General features: G+C 30.5%; 1 protein-coding gene across 5 annotated transcripts in view; it reads right to left on the reverse strand.

Moving 5' to 3' along the window:
- CadN (Cadherin-N) overlaps positions 1-17,239 on the reverse strand; it is a 305,582-nt gene that overhangs the window by 165,099 nt on the left and 123,244 nt on the right. For all 5 annotated transcript variants that reach the window (XM_065501307.1, XM_065501306.1, XM_065501305.1 and 2 more), the window contains exons 9-10: positions 12,836-13,018; positions 7,760-7,949 (exon numbers count right to left, since the gene is read on the reverse strand). In XM_065501307.1, the coding sequence (XP_065357379.1) occupies positions 7,760-7,949; positions 12,836-13,018 (373 nt within the window). The remainder of the gene's footprint in view (positions 1-7,759; positions 7,950-12,835; positions 13,019-17,239) is intronic.

The raw sequence follows: 17,239 nt of genomic DNA on the forward strand, positions 1-17,239 counted from the left end.
TGTTTCATCGGTATCAAAGTGCGAGAGATGGTTTGTGCGGTTCAGAAGTGGCCAGCATAAAAAGTTTGAAGACCATTAATTGGAGGTATGACTCCATGAAAATTGTTGTAAATCTCAACAAGAGCTTGCAAAAGCATTGAAAACTACTCAAGTAGCAATTTCAAAAAGTTTGCGAGCAGACGATTTTGCATGTCCAATATGGTGCTTGAACGCTATGAAAGAAAATCGTTTTTGCATAGAGTCATTACTTCCAATGAAAATTAGATCCATTACGAGAATCCGAAGCGTAAGAGATCGTGCGTGAAGTCCGGCCAACCAGCCGGATAAACACCAAAGCCGAATATCCATGGCGCTGAGGTAATTCTCTGTATTTGGTGGAGCAAAAAGATCATATTTATTATGAGCTACAAGTAAAACGAAAGCTACTGGATTTAGTTGCATATTCTTTGTTGTCTCAAATGACCTGTAATAGCTTTTGAATCTGTACTCAATATGCAGCTCCAAACCATAAATAAAATAGAAGATTTTTGGGACAAAGTAGTAAATTTGTTGGTAAACCACCGTAAATCGCATTTTTATTGATAGTTGCCATTATTTTAAGCATTTAAGTAAAATTATTGTACATGGATCAGACTGCAAACTGTTGCCGAATTCAATTATAAAAGCACAAAAGCCACAGTTAAGCATGGAGTAGGCTCTGTTATGGTTTGGGCTGTATATTGAGAGCCGTAGTATGCAATTTGTATTTTGTCGATGGTAAAATGGACAAATTTGTCTATCTCAACATTTTGAAGTAAAATTTAGAGCAAAGTGCGAAAAAGTGGGTACAGAAAACATATTTTCCATTTATCAAGACTACGAATTCAAAAGCGATTACAGGTCATTCAAAACAACAAAGGATATGCAACTAAATATTTATCGCCCACTTTTGAATACTTATTTTACTCTGTCCGATTTTGTGTTTGGCGCAAGAAATTGTGTTATTTTGGTTTTTATGCAAAACTTTACAGTTTTAATTATGCAAATTTTAGTTTTTGTTATTTTTTAGAGATATACATAGGTATGTCGAGTGTATATAGAAGCGAAAAAAACTATTTTGTTGGTACATCCTTTTATGTTTAGAGCACATTTATATCAGACAAACTCTTGTCCGATTTTGCGTTTGAGTCACTGTATATTATAAAAAATAAGTATTAAAGAGATAAAATTCCAAGCATTTGAACATTTTGTAGGATTTTTTTTGTCTTGAATTTAAGTTTAAAACATAATTGTATGTTAATTTGACAAATATTTGAAAAAAATTTCACCTATTTCAAGCAATAAACACTCGACTTGTATTGATGTTTCCTTTCTACCATTCTATTGAAAGAATGTTTAATAAATAGAGAATTATAAATAGAGACGAGGCACTCCGATTTGTCAAACAAAAATACAAAAAATAATATGTCTGGTACAACAAAAAAAAAATACATTGACTACTATGTATTTTGTTATTGCAAGAGTTAGGGTTTTGACAATGACGCCTCGCTTCTATGTTTCCCTTTGGTTTAATACATAGAGCGGAAACTAGAAAAAAACTCAAACAATAAAATTACTCAAAAAGTTAAACATACAAGTGTTGCTTTTGTTTTCACATAGTTTATACAACTGAGTTAGGTCTTTGACAGGAGAGTTTCTGCTCTATGTCTATTCTCTATGGCTCTATGGTTTAATACATAGAGAAAATATTCATAGAGCGAAAACTTGAAACAAAAACTCAAACAAATAAAAATACTAATACATTCTCACCACTTAGGTTTTTGATAACTGAGTTAGGTCTTTGACAGGATATTTGCACAAATTTGTGATTTAATATATAATTTAATTGCTTGACAATGGCCTCAAGTGTGATATTACAATTGCTTTCAACTTGAATTCCATCAAAACTGTTTATTATGTTCAGATGAATGAGGAAGTCATTTGACAGAAAGGCTATATTTTTAAGTGTGAACAAATTGAGTTTTTCAAAAGTTTGGCTGATAGTTGTGCTTACACTTCAAATATATTATTTCTACGAATCAAAATAATTTAGGATGAAAAATTAATTGATTTATATATTTTGCCTAGCGATTAAACAGTTTTAAGAAAATGATTAAATATTTATTGCATGATCTGTTTATAAAGATTTTCTATATTTGATAAAAATAGTCTTATTGCTCCAGCTAACTAATATTTCATAGCAAAAGTTTCAAATACAAAAAAATACCACCTTTTATTTTATTTTAAAACTCACCTCCTGCCTAAAGTTATAAATTGAACTCTATACAACATGCATATTTCAAATGAAACCAAAAAGAAAATATTAATTGAAATTTATTTTCATTATTTAAACCAAATATGCTGACAGTTTTTTACTTTATATATATTTTTTTTTTATTTTTTGTATTCACTTTATTGTTCTATATTTTTTCTAGTTCGCTTAACACACATTTGCAAAACACAAAATAGAACAAACAAGAAAATGGAAAAAATATATAAAAAAAATAAACATTTTAATTTGTGTTGTAGCTATGTGTGCATATTAAAGGCAACTAGAAAATATTGTTAAAATAAATGTTTATTTCCACAGATATTGTTGCTTGTACATACTAAACTAACCTTGAAATCATGTCTATGATTTTGAAAAAAAAATGAGTTAAACAACTAACTAGTAGATGGCTTATATTTTAGTGACAGTGGCAGGCAGTTTGTTTTCTGTTTGTTCGTGTTCATCTCTATTGTAAATTAAAAACTCATCTAACTAATACACTAGCAATCATAGCAAACATACTCATATATATGTTGGTATGTTTCTACACATGTTAGTTGAAGTGATGACACTTAAAGCTTTAATACTATAGCAAGCAAATGAGGGCTGCAGGATATGAACTCTTATTAAAGTTAGTGCATTGTTGTGTGTTAGAGAGTTGATATAAAATAGGCTTGTGTGTAATTGTTAGAGTATATATTTAACAACTATTGTTTTATGTTAGAGTAGTCACTGTATAATACCAGTGACTAGTTAGTTATTAAAACATGACACAGCAATTGTTTGAATTCTGTTCAATTTTACTACAAAGTATTCATACAAACAAATAACTAACTACTGCTACGACTACTACTACTACTGGCATCACTGCCACGACAACAATTTCTCTTTTTTTATTTTTGAAAAACAAAAGCATGTCCTTGGATAAATTTTCATTTTCAATTTGCACGACAAATTGATTATTTTCATTGGCTTATATTTCAATTTTTTTCATTTATTTTTCTACTAAATTTGTTTTAGAGTGAGTATTTTTTGCCTGCTCTTTTTAAATACATCTGTAGTATATAGTATTTTTACTAGTTTTATTTTTTTATATTCTTTGGATATTTTTATTTTCAATTATTTGCAAGACTGGTTGTTTGTATAGAGCGTACAGAAAGAAATTAAAATAATATTAAAATTTATATATGAAAATAGAGAGAGAGAGGGAAAAATCTGGTTATAAATATAGAAATAGATATTGAAATCAATTTCTTTAACATTTTAATTGAATTTTAAAGCATGCTACAGGGAAGTGAGTTTTGTTTGATAGAAAATATATAAATTATAATTGAACAGAATAGGAAGCATATAGAAACTTTTTTGATACTTTTGATTTAATTTTTTGTTTTAATTTAAAAAAACATAAAATTGGTAAATTTACAGAGTAATGAGCGGAAATATAAAAAGTGTTTCACCAAGATGTGAAAAAATCAGCAAAATCTGTCCAAAATGACCAATATATAGGCGAAGAAATTGTAATTACAATAAATTGTGTATAAAACGAATAAAAATTAAATTTTTTGATGCTTTGGATTTAAACCGTTTTAGACTTGTGAGTGAAAACACCAAACCTCTTCTGAAAATTATGTCGAAAATACTTCTTAGAACATATCTGTGAAAAAACCAACTACATAGGTCCACAAATCTCTAAGCTATATACGATGAACTGTTTTTATGCCAATAAGCACCAATGCCACAAAAATTCAAGCACTTGAACATTTTGTTTGAATTTGACTTGAATGCAAATGTAATTATATTTTAAACTTGAAAAATATTTGAAAAAATTAAATATTTTTCAAACAAAAACCATTTGGCTTGAATTTATGTTTCCTTTTACTAGTGAATACTATTGAAATAAAACTGTAATTAATTCAATTGCTTCACTATAATTTAAGACTTGAATTACACTTGCTTTTAACTTGAATGCCAGTAAAACTTTTGTTTTCTTTGAATAGCAAAACCAACAACAACAGAACCTCGGTACAGTGACTAAGTAATGATTGAAAGTATAAATCTTTTACATACAGAACTGTTAAAAATAGCTTATTTTTACTTTCAGCTAAATCATTCCAAAAATGTCCATGATATAGCGAATAATTCTTTTTGTTATTCTTCATCGGCGATGTGTGTTTTATTTGAATTGAAAAGGCAACACTAGCAATTAACGGCAGTTTTATCAAAAGCCAGTAAATCATACATAATTAATGAAAAAACATTGTTTAAATAGCCATCATCAAGAAACTACTTTGGTGATTTTGATTTAAACTCTTTTTTGAAAACAAAACTAGCATTGGCTGAGTTATGAGTGCAAATGCACAAATATCCTACAACTGTCCGTGCATTTCAGAAGGAAACTCAACGCTTCATCAATGAAACTCAGCTAATGGAGGTACAATTTGACAACAAATCCTCGAAAACGAGGCCGGTTAAGCAGTGACTGTTACTGGTGCTCAATATTGCAACATGATAACAGAGTTCTTTCTGCATAAATTGGATTATATTGAGGTGTCTTGTGGTTTCCAGACAGTGTCCGTGAAACAATTCAAGAGACATTTGCTGGTCTATAATTTTGTGATCAAAATTGGCACTCTAGATCGTTTTATTTAAAGTCAAAGGTCTATGACAACATATTCACAATGGTCATTGAATTGGAGAAGGAAATTCCGCCGTGACTTAAAAATATGTGACTTAAAAATGCGGGATTTACAATAGATGGCGTATCTTTTAAACACTGTTTTGAAGGGAACATATCTGTAAGTTAGGGCCTCTTTTTATAAACCGAAGCATTCAGAAACGCAAGCAATTTGTATGAAGAATACTGGGAAAAACGTTTTGAACTTGAATTTGCGTTTTATAAAATGAGGCCCTTATTCTCACTATGTCGTTGAATATTGTAGTGTAAACAACAGTTTTTTTTGTGTTTCGTTATATTTGGGAAGTTTTGCTTTACTTCTTTATTTTGTAATAAAAGTGCCGCTGAAGCACACCGATTGCTCACCAAATGTGAATGTGTTCCATCGGTTTCAACGTTCGAGAGATGAGAGATTCTGAAGTGGTGATTTTGACGCGGAAAACAGGCCACCCAAAAAAGTTTAACAACCAAGAATTAGACGCATTACTCCATGAAGATTGTTGTGAAACTCAACAAGAGCTTGCAAAATTATTGGGAGCTACTCGGTTAGCATCTTCAAATCGTTTGCAAGCAGCTGTATTCATCCAAAAGCATGGAAATTGGGTACCATATTGAGAAGCCGTGAGATCATGAGCGACGATTTTGTATGTCGGAAGTTATGCTTGAACACTAAGAAAGAAATACTTTTTGCACCGACTCATTCTTTGTGATGAAAAATGCATCCATTACGATAACCCGAAGTGTTAGAGATCATATATGAAGCCCGGCCAACCAGCCGAATCGACACCAATGCCAAATATCCATGACGCTAAGGTAATGTTCTGTATTTGGTGGGACCAAAAGGGTCCTATCTATTATAAGGTGCTGAAATATGTCTAGGTCATCACATGGAAACAATCGAACGCATCTGATTCGTCTGAAGCGAGCATTGGCCGAAAAACGCCCAGAATATGCGGCCAGACATGAAACCGTAATATTTCATCATGACAACGATCGACCACATGTTGTAATACCTTTTAAAAACTATAAGTGGTTGTGAAGTTTTGCATGACCCGGTTTATAGTTCAGAACCTGCCCGGGCTTACTACTATTTATTTAGATCGAAGCATAACGCTCTCTCTGGGATACGCTTCACACTAGAACAGAGTGTTCGGAATTGGCTTGATTCGTTCTTATCCTCAAAAGAAGACTAGTTCTTTTGGAAATATAGTAAAAGGTCATAGCTAATAATTTATGTTGTGCAAATGTTTCAAAATGAAAGTTTAAAATTTTAAAAATAAATCGCATTTTTAAGTCATACACCCAATATAAATAAATATATGTAATAATGTTTGTGAGAAATACTATAATTCTAATCCTCAATCCTTTATTAGTGCCTTAATAAATTATAACATAAATTTCATTCTGGTGTTTTTAAACTTACTTTTTGAATGTAGTCTTTATTTAGAATGTAGTCTTACAACATTTGTTATTATTGTATGTGTCTAGAAAGTTTTTTTCCAACATTTTCTATAAAAATTACACAATTTGTTTATATTATCAGACAAACAAATTATACATTTATCTTAGTTATACAAAAAGTTGAAATAATTAATACGTAGGCGTATGATTAATATTAATTAATGTGTCGATTTACATATTGCTTAATAACTTTCATGTTAGAAATGATAAATTAGTAATTCAAATGCCAGAAGTAAGATAAAATTTTAGACTACATTAAAAAGTATTAAAAAATGGTTGTAAATAATGGATAAAATATAATCTAAACATGTTTTTAGCCATTCATATACCTCAGCTTTTTTTATGGTAGATTGAGAATAGTGATTCGAACTATTCTCTAGCCTTTTCCAATCAATCCATTATAAATACCCAACAAAATAAACGAATTTAAATCTGTTTTTTTTTCTTTCATCCTTCTTACATATAATTAAAAGTCCTTTAGAAAGTGGAAGAATAAATAAATATTTTTTTTTCTAAACGTCAACTGCGTTTAACCAAATTTAAAAGTTTCTTATGAATTTTACATTTCCTAATGATTTGAATTTAATATCTAACAACTAAGAAAAAATACTCTCCAAAGCAAAATAGAGAAGAAAGAATGACGAAAAACACAACAAAGTTTTGATTTTGTTCGTTAAGCACACAATCTGCCTTAACACAATTTTCTGCGAGAGAAATTATTCGGAAAAAATCTGCTTAAAAATAAAGCGCGGCAAAGAAATAACAAGAATGAAAATAACATTGAAAAAGTTTTCTGCTTTAACGAATTATTTGTTTTAAAACAATTTTGTCGCAATGGTTGGTTGGTTCGGTTGGTTGTACGGCTGTTTAAGTTGGAGCTGGCTACTAGGAAAATTGCATTTAAAAAAAACCAACATTTGCATAATACCAATTCACGATTTTGTACTTTTTTTCCAGCTGTAATTTTTTTTTTATAAAAGTTATGTTTACACAAACCATAGAGCAAACTAACTGGAAGGAAACGGAAAACTTATGCACACTAAGTATAACCCCTCACTCCTTTAGGAAAAAAAATAAAACACTAGTTATAAGTAGCCACCCAAAATGTAAAAGGCCATCTACAAATAACCCAAAAATACTTAAACTGTTTAACAAAAAAAAATCGCTGCGAAAAACAACATTAATGTGTCACCAAAAAACATAAAAAAATACTTAACAAGAATTTCTTTTGCTTGAAAATCTTGTGTGTCTTCTGGTGTCTTTAGAATTATGCATAAATTGTTTTAAGGATTTACTTAATATTTATTGCCGAGATGTGTTTTTTTCCTTGTACTAACCTGAATTGGGTTGTCCATTGCTGTTGGGTCTTGCCGATGGTGCTCCATCCCTTGCTTCTACCTCCAAAGCATAGGCGCCTTTCTTCTCTCTATCGAATACGGTTTTTGTAAAGATTTCACCACTTTGCAAATTGATTTCAAAGAATTCTTTGCCCTCATTACGCGGTGAATCGACAATGTAGTAGTAAACCTGGAAAGAGTTTAAATGACAGAAATAACAAGCTTATTAGTTTTATGTTTTAATTTGTTTAATAAGAAGAAATTGAAGTTGTTTGTGCTGTGGGAGTGATTATGATGATGGAGTTTGGAGAAAAAGGGGAATAAAAAAGTAACTGGCTAATAAAAATAATAACAATTCAAATAAAAATTGGTGGTAAACTATTTTAAATCCAAGTCGAGCTGATATTTAAAATCATATACTTTACTTTTGTTTCCTGACAGTGTTACTATTTTCCAATATTTTGTAAAAACAAACAAACAAGTAAGCAAACAGACTGATGTATGTATTACTATTTATTTTATTTTCTTTTAATTATAACATTTAATAGCACTTTATATGCCTAGTAAGTTTTTTATTATGTCTTCCATAAAATAACAAAATTTTTGTATATTTTATCAAACAAACAAATTTCTACATTTATCTTGGTTTAATTTTAATTGGAAAAAGTCTGCATAATTCATATGTAGGCGTATGATTAATATTAATTGGTGTTTATATTTACAAATTTTAAAATAACTTTCAAGTTAAATATGATAAATTAGTAATTCAAACGCTATGAGCAAGGCAAGATTTAAAGCTAAGTTATGATATAATTTTTTAGTGCCTGGCGCCCTGAAGTTTTTAGTTTTTCACGAAATAATTTTAACAAATTTATTACCAAATACACAATATGCTCGTTAATTTTAAATTACCCTTCACGCGAATTCAAATTAGTATTTTTAAGCCTCATTTAGCATTCATTAGAATCAAAAGCAATGTATTTTATTTTTTAATTTTAAAAATGTAAAATTTGGGATGCAGTTATTGATTTGGCACTGTAACGAACAGGAAAATGAGATATCATATGAACTCGCCAGACAGGATTCGGATCTGGACTAAATTACTAGGGCCTGGTAGGCTAAACCTCCTATATGTCACAGCTATAGATTGATCTTCAAAAGATTCCGGAACTCTAGTTGAATGCAAAGGCAACCAGAATACTAATTGGGTTTGATAGGAAAAGTCTCAGGTCCTTGGTAGGACTTATCACCAGTCACTGCTCAATTAGAGCCTTCATTGTTTATGGGATATTGATGAACTAGAGACAGTGGATCATATTCTGTGTAACTATCCTAGTAACTATCCTAGTCTCAGGCAAAAATGGCTGGGGGGAAAATGATTAACTGGTGGATATAGCTATATATGATCTAAGTAATCCAGGCTCTGAGAAACGCAGTCCATACTTATTTCCTGTTCTTTTTGGACTAGAGTTTTCACTTTATTTCTCTTTATATCACCTGACTTCTTTCTTTTCATTCCTTCTCTTCAAATCTAGTTCACACATAGTTATATTTCTAAAGGGTATCAGAATAAATTCTATTGGTCTCCGAGTGGAAATGTACTTCTTATATTACACACTCCTTCAAATCTTGATTAAAAATTTTTTGAATGGAATCACTTTAAAGCCACTTTCAATTAAAATCGATGCTGCTCGAGAATATTTCAAGATGATCATGAAGCTTCCTCTCGTACATTCAGTATTGAATAAACATTTTACTATTAAAAAGAGTTTTTGCATGGGAACTAGCACTGAATTGACAATCACTTTAAAACTTGTCAGACAAATGAATGAACTAAACAATTGATCAAAAAGCGAATCAGTAGTGGACCATATGGATCTTTTATGAACAGTCAAATCCAATAAAAGTTGATTGAAAATGAAATGAAGCAGCAATGTTTAATTAGTAACTGTTTAACTTGACAAATGTCATACCAAACATTGCCAAGTCATGCCTATTGTTAAAACAATCATGACATATTATTCGAAAGCAATGTAGAAAACATATCAAGTAATTTGTAGTTTATTGCTTTTTTGCGCATCATAATATCTTAAAATCCTTAGGGCTACATGTTTCGTTTCTCATTAAATTATAAAATTTTCATTTGTTTAAACGGCTGGCTATCTTCCTCACAAGGTTTTTGCTTAATTCTCCCCATTTTTATTAAATACACCTTCGGCTATGTTTTTTTTTTTTTGAAGCAAGGAGTAAAATAATTCTATTGAAAAATTAAAAAAAAAAGCTGAAAACAAGAAGGCCTAATCCCTAACAAAGGCATACTGCTGGCGCAAACAACACATTTTGGGTGTGAAAATGAGATTTTTTTTTCTGTTGAAACTAAAGAAGAAACACAAGTGACGACAACTTAAGTTCTATTATTTAAATAAATGAAATTTCAAGGATGTGAGAAGAAGAAAAAAATAAGGAACTCATACACATAAATTAGATAGAAAACTAATTAGCACTACCATAAAAGTGCTAAAATAAAAATAAAACAAGAATAGGTTTCTTAGAAATAAATTTGCAAAAAAAGAATTTAATAACTTAAGTTACATAGATATTGTAATGTTAAAAATAATTTAGTGTGAATTATTATTAGAGTTATATTATTCCATTTCCAGGAATACAATATTTTATTCGAAAGAAAAATATCCATTTCCTAGATAAATTCTTAATGCCGGCTTAAAACTCACTTTAAAGTTATACATTTTTTATGTTATGACAGATCTGTTTTACTAGAATTTGATATTAGTAAAATGGCTTTCGAAAACATAGCAGATTTATTGACAGATGGATGGACACAATTAAATCGATTTTTTAATATATTGACCCGAAATCTAATCTTTTTAACGTTATTCGATTATGCTAAAATTTTCAGCATTTAATTTTTAGATGACGGGAATAACCTTAGAAGTATAGTCTACCTACAGGCCTTCAACTGAAGACCTTCTAATAAGTGGGAAGAAGACATGTTCTTGCTCCTAATGACACGCCTGCAGTTTCAACAAAACAGGAAAATTAAAAAAACAGTTTCCGGTTTAATCGAAAAAGCATATTTTCGGGTTTAGGTTTAGTAGTTATCCGGTTAACCGGCTTTATATTGGGTTTGTGACTTAAAAATTCGGAATATACTGCAGATGGCGTATCTTTTGAGTGCGGTTTTTGTTTTTAATAACATTCATGTCATTTTGAACGGTACATATCTGTCAGTTTTTTAACTTAGCTATTGAGCATTATAGTGTAAATAACGACGTTTTTTTGATTCGAAAAATTCGAATTTTGTGCCAACAAAGCGTCATATGCGGTAAGTTTTGCTTTCCTTATTTAATTTGAAAAAAAAGTGCAGCTGATGCCTACCCATTGCTCACTGAAGCTTATAGTGAATGTGTTCCATCGGCTTCAACGTGCAAGATATGGTTTTTGAGGTTAAGATTTTGACACGGACAAAAAAAATTCTCAGGCCAGCCCAACAATTTGAAATCCAAGAATTGGAGGCACTACTCCATAAATACTGTTGTTAAACAAAACAAGAGCTTGTAAAGTCATTGGGAGCTACTCAAGCAGCAATTTCAAAATATTTTCAAGCAGCAGGATTCATCCTAAAGCAGGGAAATTGGGTACCATATGAAAGAAATGGATCCATTAGGATAACCCGTAAGAAATCGCATGTGAAGCCTGGCCAACCATCCGAATCGACACCAAAGAAAAATTTTCATGGCGCTAAGGTATTTGATGAAACCAAAGGAGATGCTAAAATCTGGTTAGACCAGCTTACGTAACTGATTCCTTTGAAGCGAGCATTTCCCGAAAAACGCCCAGGATATACAACCACACATGAAACCGTAATATTCCATCATGACAACGTTGGCCACATGTTGCAATACCTGTTAAAAAGGATGTAGAAAGAAGTGGTTGTGAAGTTTATCCACACCCGCCTCATAGTTCAGATCTTGCCTCGTCCGACTACTATTTGTTTTGACCGAAGCAGAAAAAACGCTCTCTCTGCGATACACTTCACTTTGGAGCAGAATATCCGATATTGGATTGATTCAAAAGATGAGATGTTATTTTGCCTCGGCATCCATATGTTGCCAGAAGGATAGGGAAATATCATAGTTAACAATATTGTAAATGTTTCAAAACAAAAGCTAAAAATTTTATAAAATTTAAGTCATACACTACTATCCTAATTAGTCATAGTTTAAATAGGAACATTTTTTATTGGATCCTAAAAAATGCATATTTTTTAAAGCAAAAGTTTAAATAATAATTTTTTGTTATTTGTCATTGGCACACAAAAGGACTTTTCAATTGCAAAGATTTATTAAAGATATTGTGCAACAGAGTCTCAAACACCATAAGCAGAATATTAATATTATAATCCTAGCAACATTTAAACAAAATATTTATATTAAGGCTCTTTATAGTAAGAAATCAGGTTAAGGAGCCCTACCCAGCAAACATAAAATCCGTAATTCTTACAAATTTCAACAGATTTCATTAATAAAACCAAATACCATAAATTTAATATTTGTACTATTTTTCCTCATTTCACTGCTTAATAATATTAACTGGGTTATTCTTATTATTATGGCACATTGTGCAGCACTCAGCAAACAAAAACAAATTTAATAATTAGTATTTTGTTAAGTACTTTTTCAGTCTCTTTTTGTGCTTCAAAAAGCAATGAAAAACAAACAAAAAAAAAAAAAAGAAAACTGCTCAAATTATGCTAAATCAGCGAAAACAAAAATTATTTTCACAGTTTTTGCTGCTGCTTTTTCATCCTAAACACTAACAAATAAATATGACGACACCGGGTCTTATCATCTTAAATTACACATGGCTGGATTTCAAAAAAAATATATAATTTTTTAAGCAAATACTTAACAAAAAAAGGCAACAATAAGAAAAAATTATAAAAAGGTGTTGCTGCTTATAAAGGATTTATGAATTTGTTTTCTTGTAGCATTCCCTAATCATCATAATACGTATTAAAAGTTATTTTTGTTAGGTATTTCTTTTGGTGGCACTTACCTGATTATTTGGAAAAGTGCCATCTTTATCGATGGCATTCACTTGTGTTACTTTTGTGCCAATTGGTTCACCTTCCAATACCGTTTCCTGTTCACGTTCAGTGAATAGAGGAATTTCATCGTTAACATCTTCCAGCATTATGTAAACCGTTGCTTCAGACGCCAATTGTTGTGCACCATTGTTCTGGAAAAAAAGAAAGAATTTATGTAAGAAATGTTTTTTTTTTTTATTGACAAGTATATAAATATTCAAGTGTTTTTTAAGGTTTGGCAGATGATTATATTTAAAATTTATTTTGTGTGAAGTTGTGGGATTAAATTTTGTAATAAAAAAATTTAACTATAATACATACAATCAAAGCATACTTACGTTATAGGAGATTTTGTTAAAAAGGTCAGTAACAAATTTGCTAAATATGTATATAATTTACGGCAAAAACTAGAATCAAAATATGTGTACAATAGAAAAACTATTGAACTTCTCACTATTTTTTAACCCTATACCATCAACACGTGACAACTATGTTTGTCACTCCGTAATTAATACAGTGAAATATTTATTTAGAAGCCAACAAATATGCATTTTGAAATTCTAAGTCGATTTAGCTATACTGCTCTGTCTGTGTGTGTAAAACACGATCACTTCCAAAATGCACCGAAATAAATTTTGTTTACAAGGACACGTTTGCTAATCACCTAAGATGTTTGGTATAGAAAATCAGCAAAATAAGTTCAATAGAAAAATATTTATAGACCAAAATGTGTGATAACTTCGAAAAAAAAAATGTATAGTTTTAAAAATAAATCTGTCATAACTAAATAGATGATTCGATTGACATAAAGCAGAGGATTGTTGGAGTATATTTATTGACAATGGAGAATTTGAGACACCTCAGGAGCGGTCTGACAAGCAAAATGTTTTGAAATTGCTGCTTGAGTAGCTCACTGAACTGAACAAACCATCTCTCGCACGTTGAAACTGATAGAACACATTCACCATAAGCTTTGGTGAGTAATCGGTGTGCTTCAGCGGCACTTTAAGGCGGGTGAGTCAAAACTTCCCAACCATTTCATTATTTTTAACAGGTATTGAGACGTGTGAACGAGCTTTGTCATTATGGAATATTACAGTTTCATGCCTGGCCACATATTCTGGGCGTTTTTCGGCCAATGCTCGATTCAAACGAATGAGTTTTGTTCGGTACAGGTTCCCTGTGATTGTCTTCCATATTTCAGCAGCTCTTTTTGTCCCACCTAATACAGAGAATTACCTTAGCGCCATACGTATTTGGCTTTGGTGCCGATTCGGCGAGAAAACCGGGCTTCACATACGATCTTCGGGTTATAGTAATGGATACATTTTTCATCGCAAGTAATGATTCGGTGAAAAACTTTTATAACGTTCAAACATCATTTCGGACATGCGAAATCATTTTTCAAGGACTCTCGCCTTCAATTCGTATGTTACCCAATTTCCCTGCTTTTGAATGAATTCTGCTGCTCGCAAACATTACAAAATTTCCGCTTGAGTAGCTTTCAATGGTTTTGCAAGCTCTTGTTGAGTTTGACAACAATCTTAATGATATAATGCCTCCTATTCTTGCTCTTAAAACTTTTTTGGCTGGCCTGGGCGATCTTCCTGGTTGATCTTAAGTATCAAAAACACCACTTCTGAACCGCACAAAGCATCTCTCGCTTAGTTGAAGCCGATGAAACACATTCGCCATAAGCTTTGGTGAGCAATGAGAGTGCTTCGGCGGTACTTTTTTTAAATTAAAGAAGTAAAGCAAAACTTCCCGCATATGACGCTTTGTTGGCACAAAATTCTGCATTTTCGAAGCAAAAAAAAACCATTGTTGTAATGTTCAATAACTAAGTGAGAGTAAATGACAGATATGTACCCTTCAAAATGTCATATAAGTTATTAAAAACGAAAGCAGCGTTCGAAAGATACGACATACATATCTAAGCAATATACTAATATTTAAGGTTTCTTCAAAAATCCCCAGAACATGATTTTACCAATCCAGTTAGGAATGGCGGATTCATTTTCAAATGTTGCTATAAGAAACAGATTGACAGCTGACAGTTTAGTAATATTTAGAAAATAAAAAAAAATTGGGAGCTTGCTCTCTTGATTTGGTGAACAGAATTGACCCCCTAGATAGTGTGACTTAACACTATTTGATTTCTTTTTATAGAGTTATAGCCCACAACCAGCCATGCATTAAGAGATATAATATTCAAAACATATAAGCTGTGTTTTCTATTTAATTCAAATTGTGAGTAATTTGTGGGACACCCTTTCCATTCAAAACAAAAACACATACATTCAACCAATAACGCCCAAACCGGATGTCTATATAAAATTTTCACTATTTTTAGGACAGCTCTTCTCACATGTATGCTGGTCTAAAAATGTTGCCTACTTTTTGGAGCGTTTGATCTTTTACAGTCAAATAAAAACAATATTGTATAAACTATAACAATATTACATAGAAAATATAATGCTGTTGTTTATTAACAAAAAAAAAACCTAAAGAATTAAAAACATAAAACCAAATATGTTTGAAAAAATTCACGGATTTTTTTTTACAAATTCATGCATATTTACCAACAATATTTTCAACAGCACGGAAGAAATTCATCATTCAAAAATATAAAAAAATACAGTAAATGATTAAAGGATGTATAACATTTTACAAAATGTTGTATTTTTTTAACAAAATATAAAATAAACCAACAGAATATATAAACGTTTAGTGTGAATATTGTGGCCATTAACAGGAAACGGATAGAGCAAGCAAAAATTGTGTTGTTATAAAATTGTTTGTAGATTTTTTTTTGTATTTTTTAACACTAAAATAACAAACAAACAAATTGTTTTATATGTATTAAATACATACATATGAATATGAATACAATAAATGAAATTATGTTTGAAACTTGTTATTTTTTTTAAAAAAAAAAACCTTTTGTTTTTTTCTACCAGACTGATTAATAATTTTTTAAACGGTAATTATTTTATTGATTTCTTAATAAAGCTTGTTTGTTGCATAAAAAAAAACTTTATGTTAAACAAATTATTAATGAATATATTTAAGGTTTATTATTGTTAAAATAACAATGAAACATGTTTGGTTTTTTGTTATTGAATTGAATATTGTATTACTTTTTTACAAGCTGCAGTTGTTCACATAAATTAATTTAATAAACAATGCTTTTTGTTGAAATATAAATTAAATAAATATTATTTTAACCATGAGTGTTTTCTGAACAATTAATAACAATTTGCTATTTATTTGGTGTTCTAAACTAATTTGGTTGAGGGAAAAATTTTATTCCAAAAATATGTACAAGGAGATAGTTCAAAGGAATTATCTACTATCAATAACTGTAGAAGAGATATATTACTCCTATATATAGATTTAGAAAATCAAAGAGAAAAAGGCCGCCCTCTTTCATGCTATATAATATCAAGTAAATGATTTTTAAATTTAAGCCCCTAAAAACAATTTAATATATTTTTATTACAATTTTATTCATTTAATTAAATCTCTCTATATTAAATTATAAATCAATTCCTTTCTACTACAGCATTTCCTTAAATTAATATCAATTTATAAAATTAAAATTAAATCTTTTAAAGATATTTAAATAATGTCAACTTAAACACATACCACATTGAAATTTTAAATATATGCATGTATTTATTTGCCATAAAAAATAAATCTGTCAATAAAATAGCTATTTATTATCATTTTTTTTAGAAGCCGGAGTGAGAAAAAAACAGAAAAACAAATTAAAATTAAATCCTAATATACATAAGTTCTTTGACACTTAAAAAAAACTTAAATGGAAAGCATTTGGGTAGCAGAAAATGTCTGCATAATAAAAAAACAATGCTATGTAAATTCAAATATTTAAACTGTCCACATGCGGCAAAATGCCGTAAGTTGCTTGAATAGGGAAACGGAAATTAAATAATTGAGTGATTAATGGGAATTTATTTTAAAGTAATTGCTATATGAATTCAAAAGCTCAGCCTTAAATGGATAACGCTACCACTTCTACAAGGCACGTTACTCCTTCCAGAAGGGTCTTCTCGGCACCAAAATTGTGGAGCGAGTGACTGAATTATCCGCTTTGACCGCTTTGATGGTCTAACTGAATTAGCCGCTTTGAAACTCTCAGTGGACAATTAGTATTCCATATAATATAATTGTTTAAAGAGTATCTGGGTCTGTTACGAAAATACATCCTTTTGGAAAAGCAACGTTCCGAGGAGAAGAAGACTCAGCTCCAGAAAAATCAGAACTGGACGACAAGTCCGAATTAGCCTCGATTGTGCTGTCATTGATAGGAGAGGCAATGGGCCAATAACTCCCCCAAAATGGGACATGGT

This window comes from Calliphora vicina, chromosome 2 (assembly GCF_958450345.1).
Source record: "Calliphora vicina chromosome 2, idCalVici1.1, whole genome shotgun sequence".
Lineage (NCBI taxonomy): Eukaryota > Metazoa > Arthropoda > Insecta > Diptera > Calliphoridae > Calliphora > Calliphora vicina.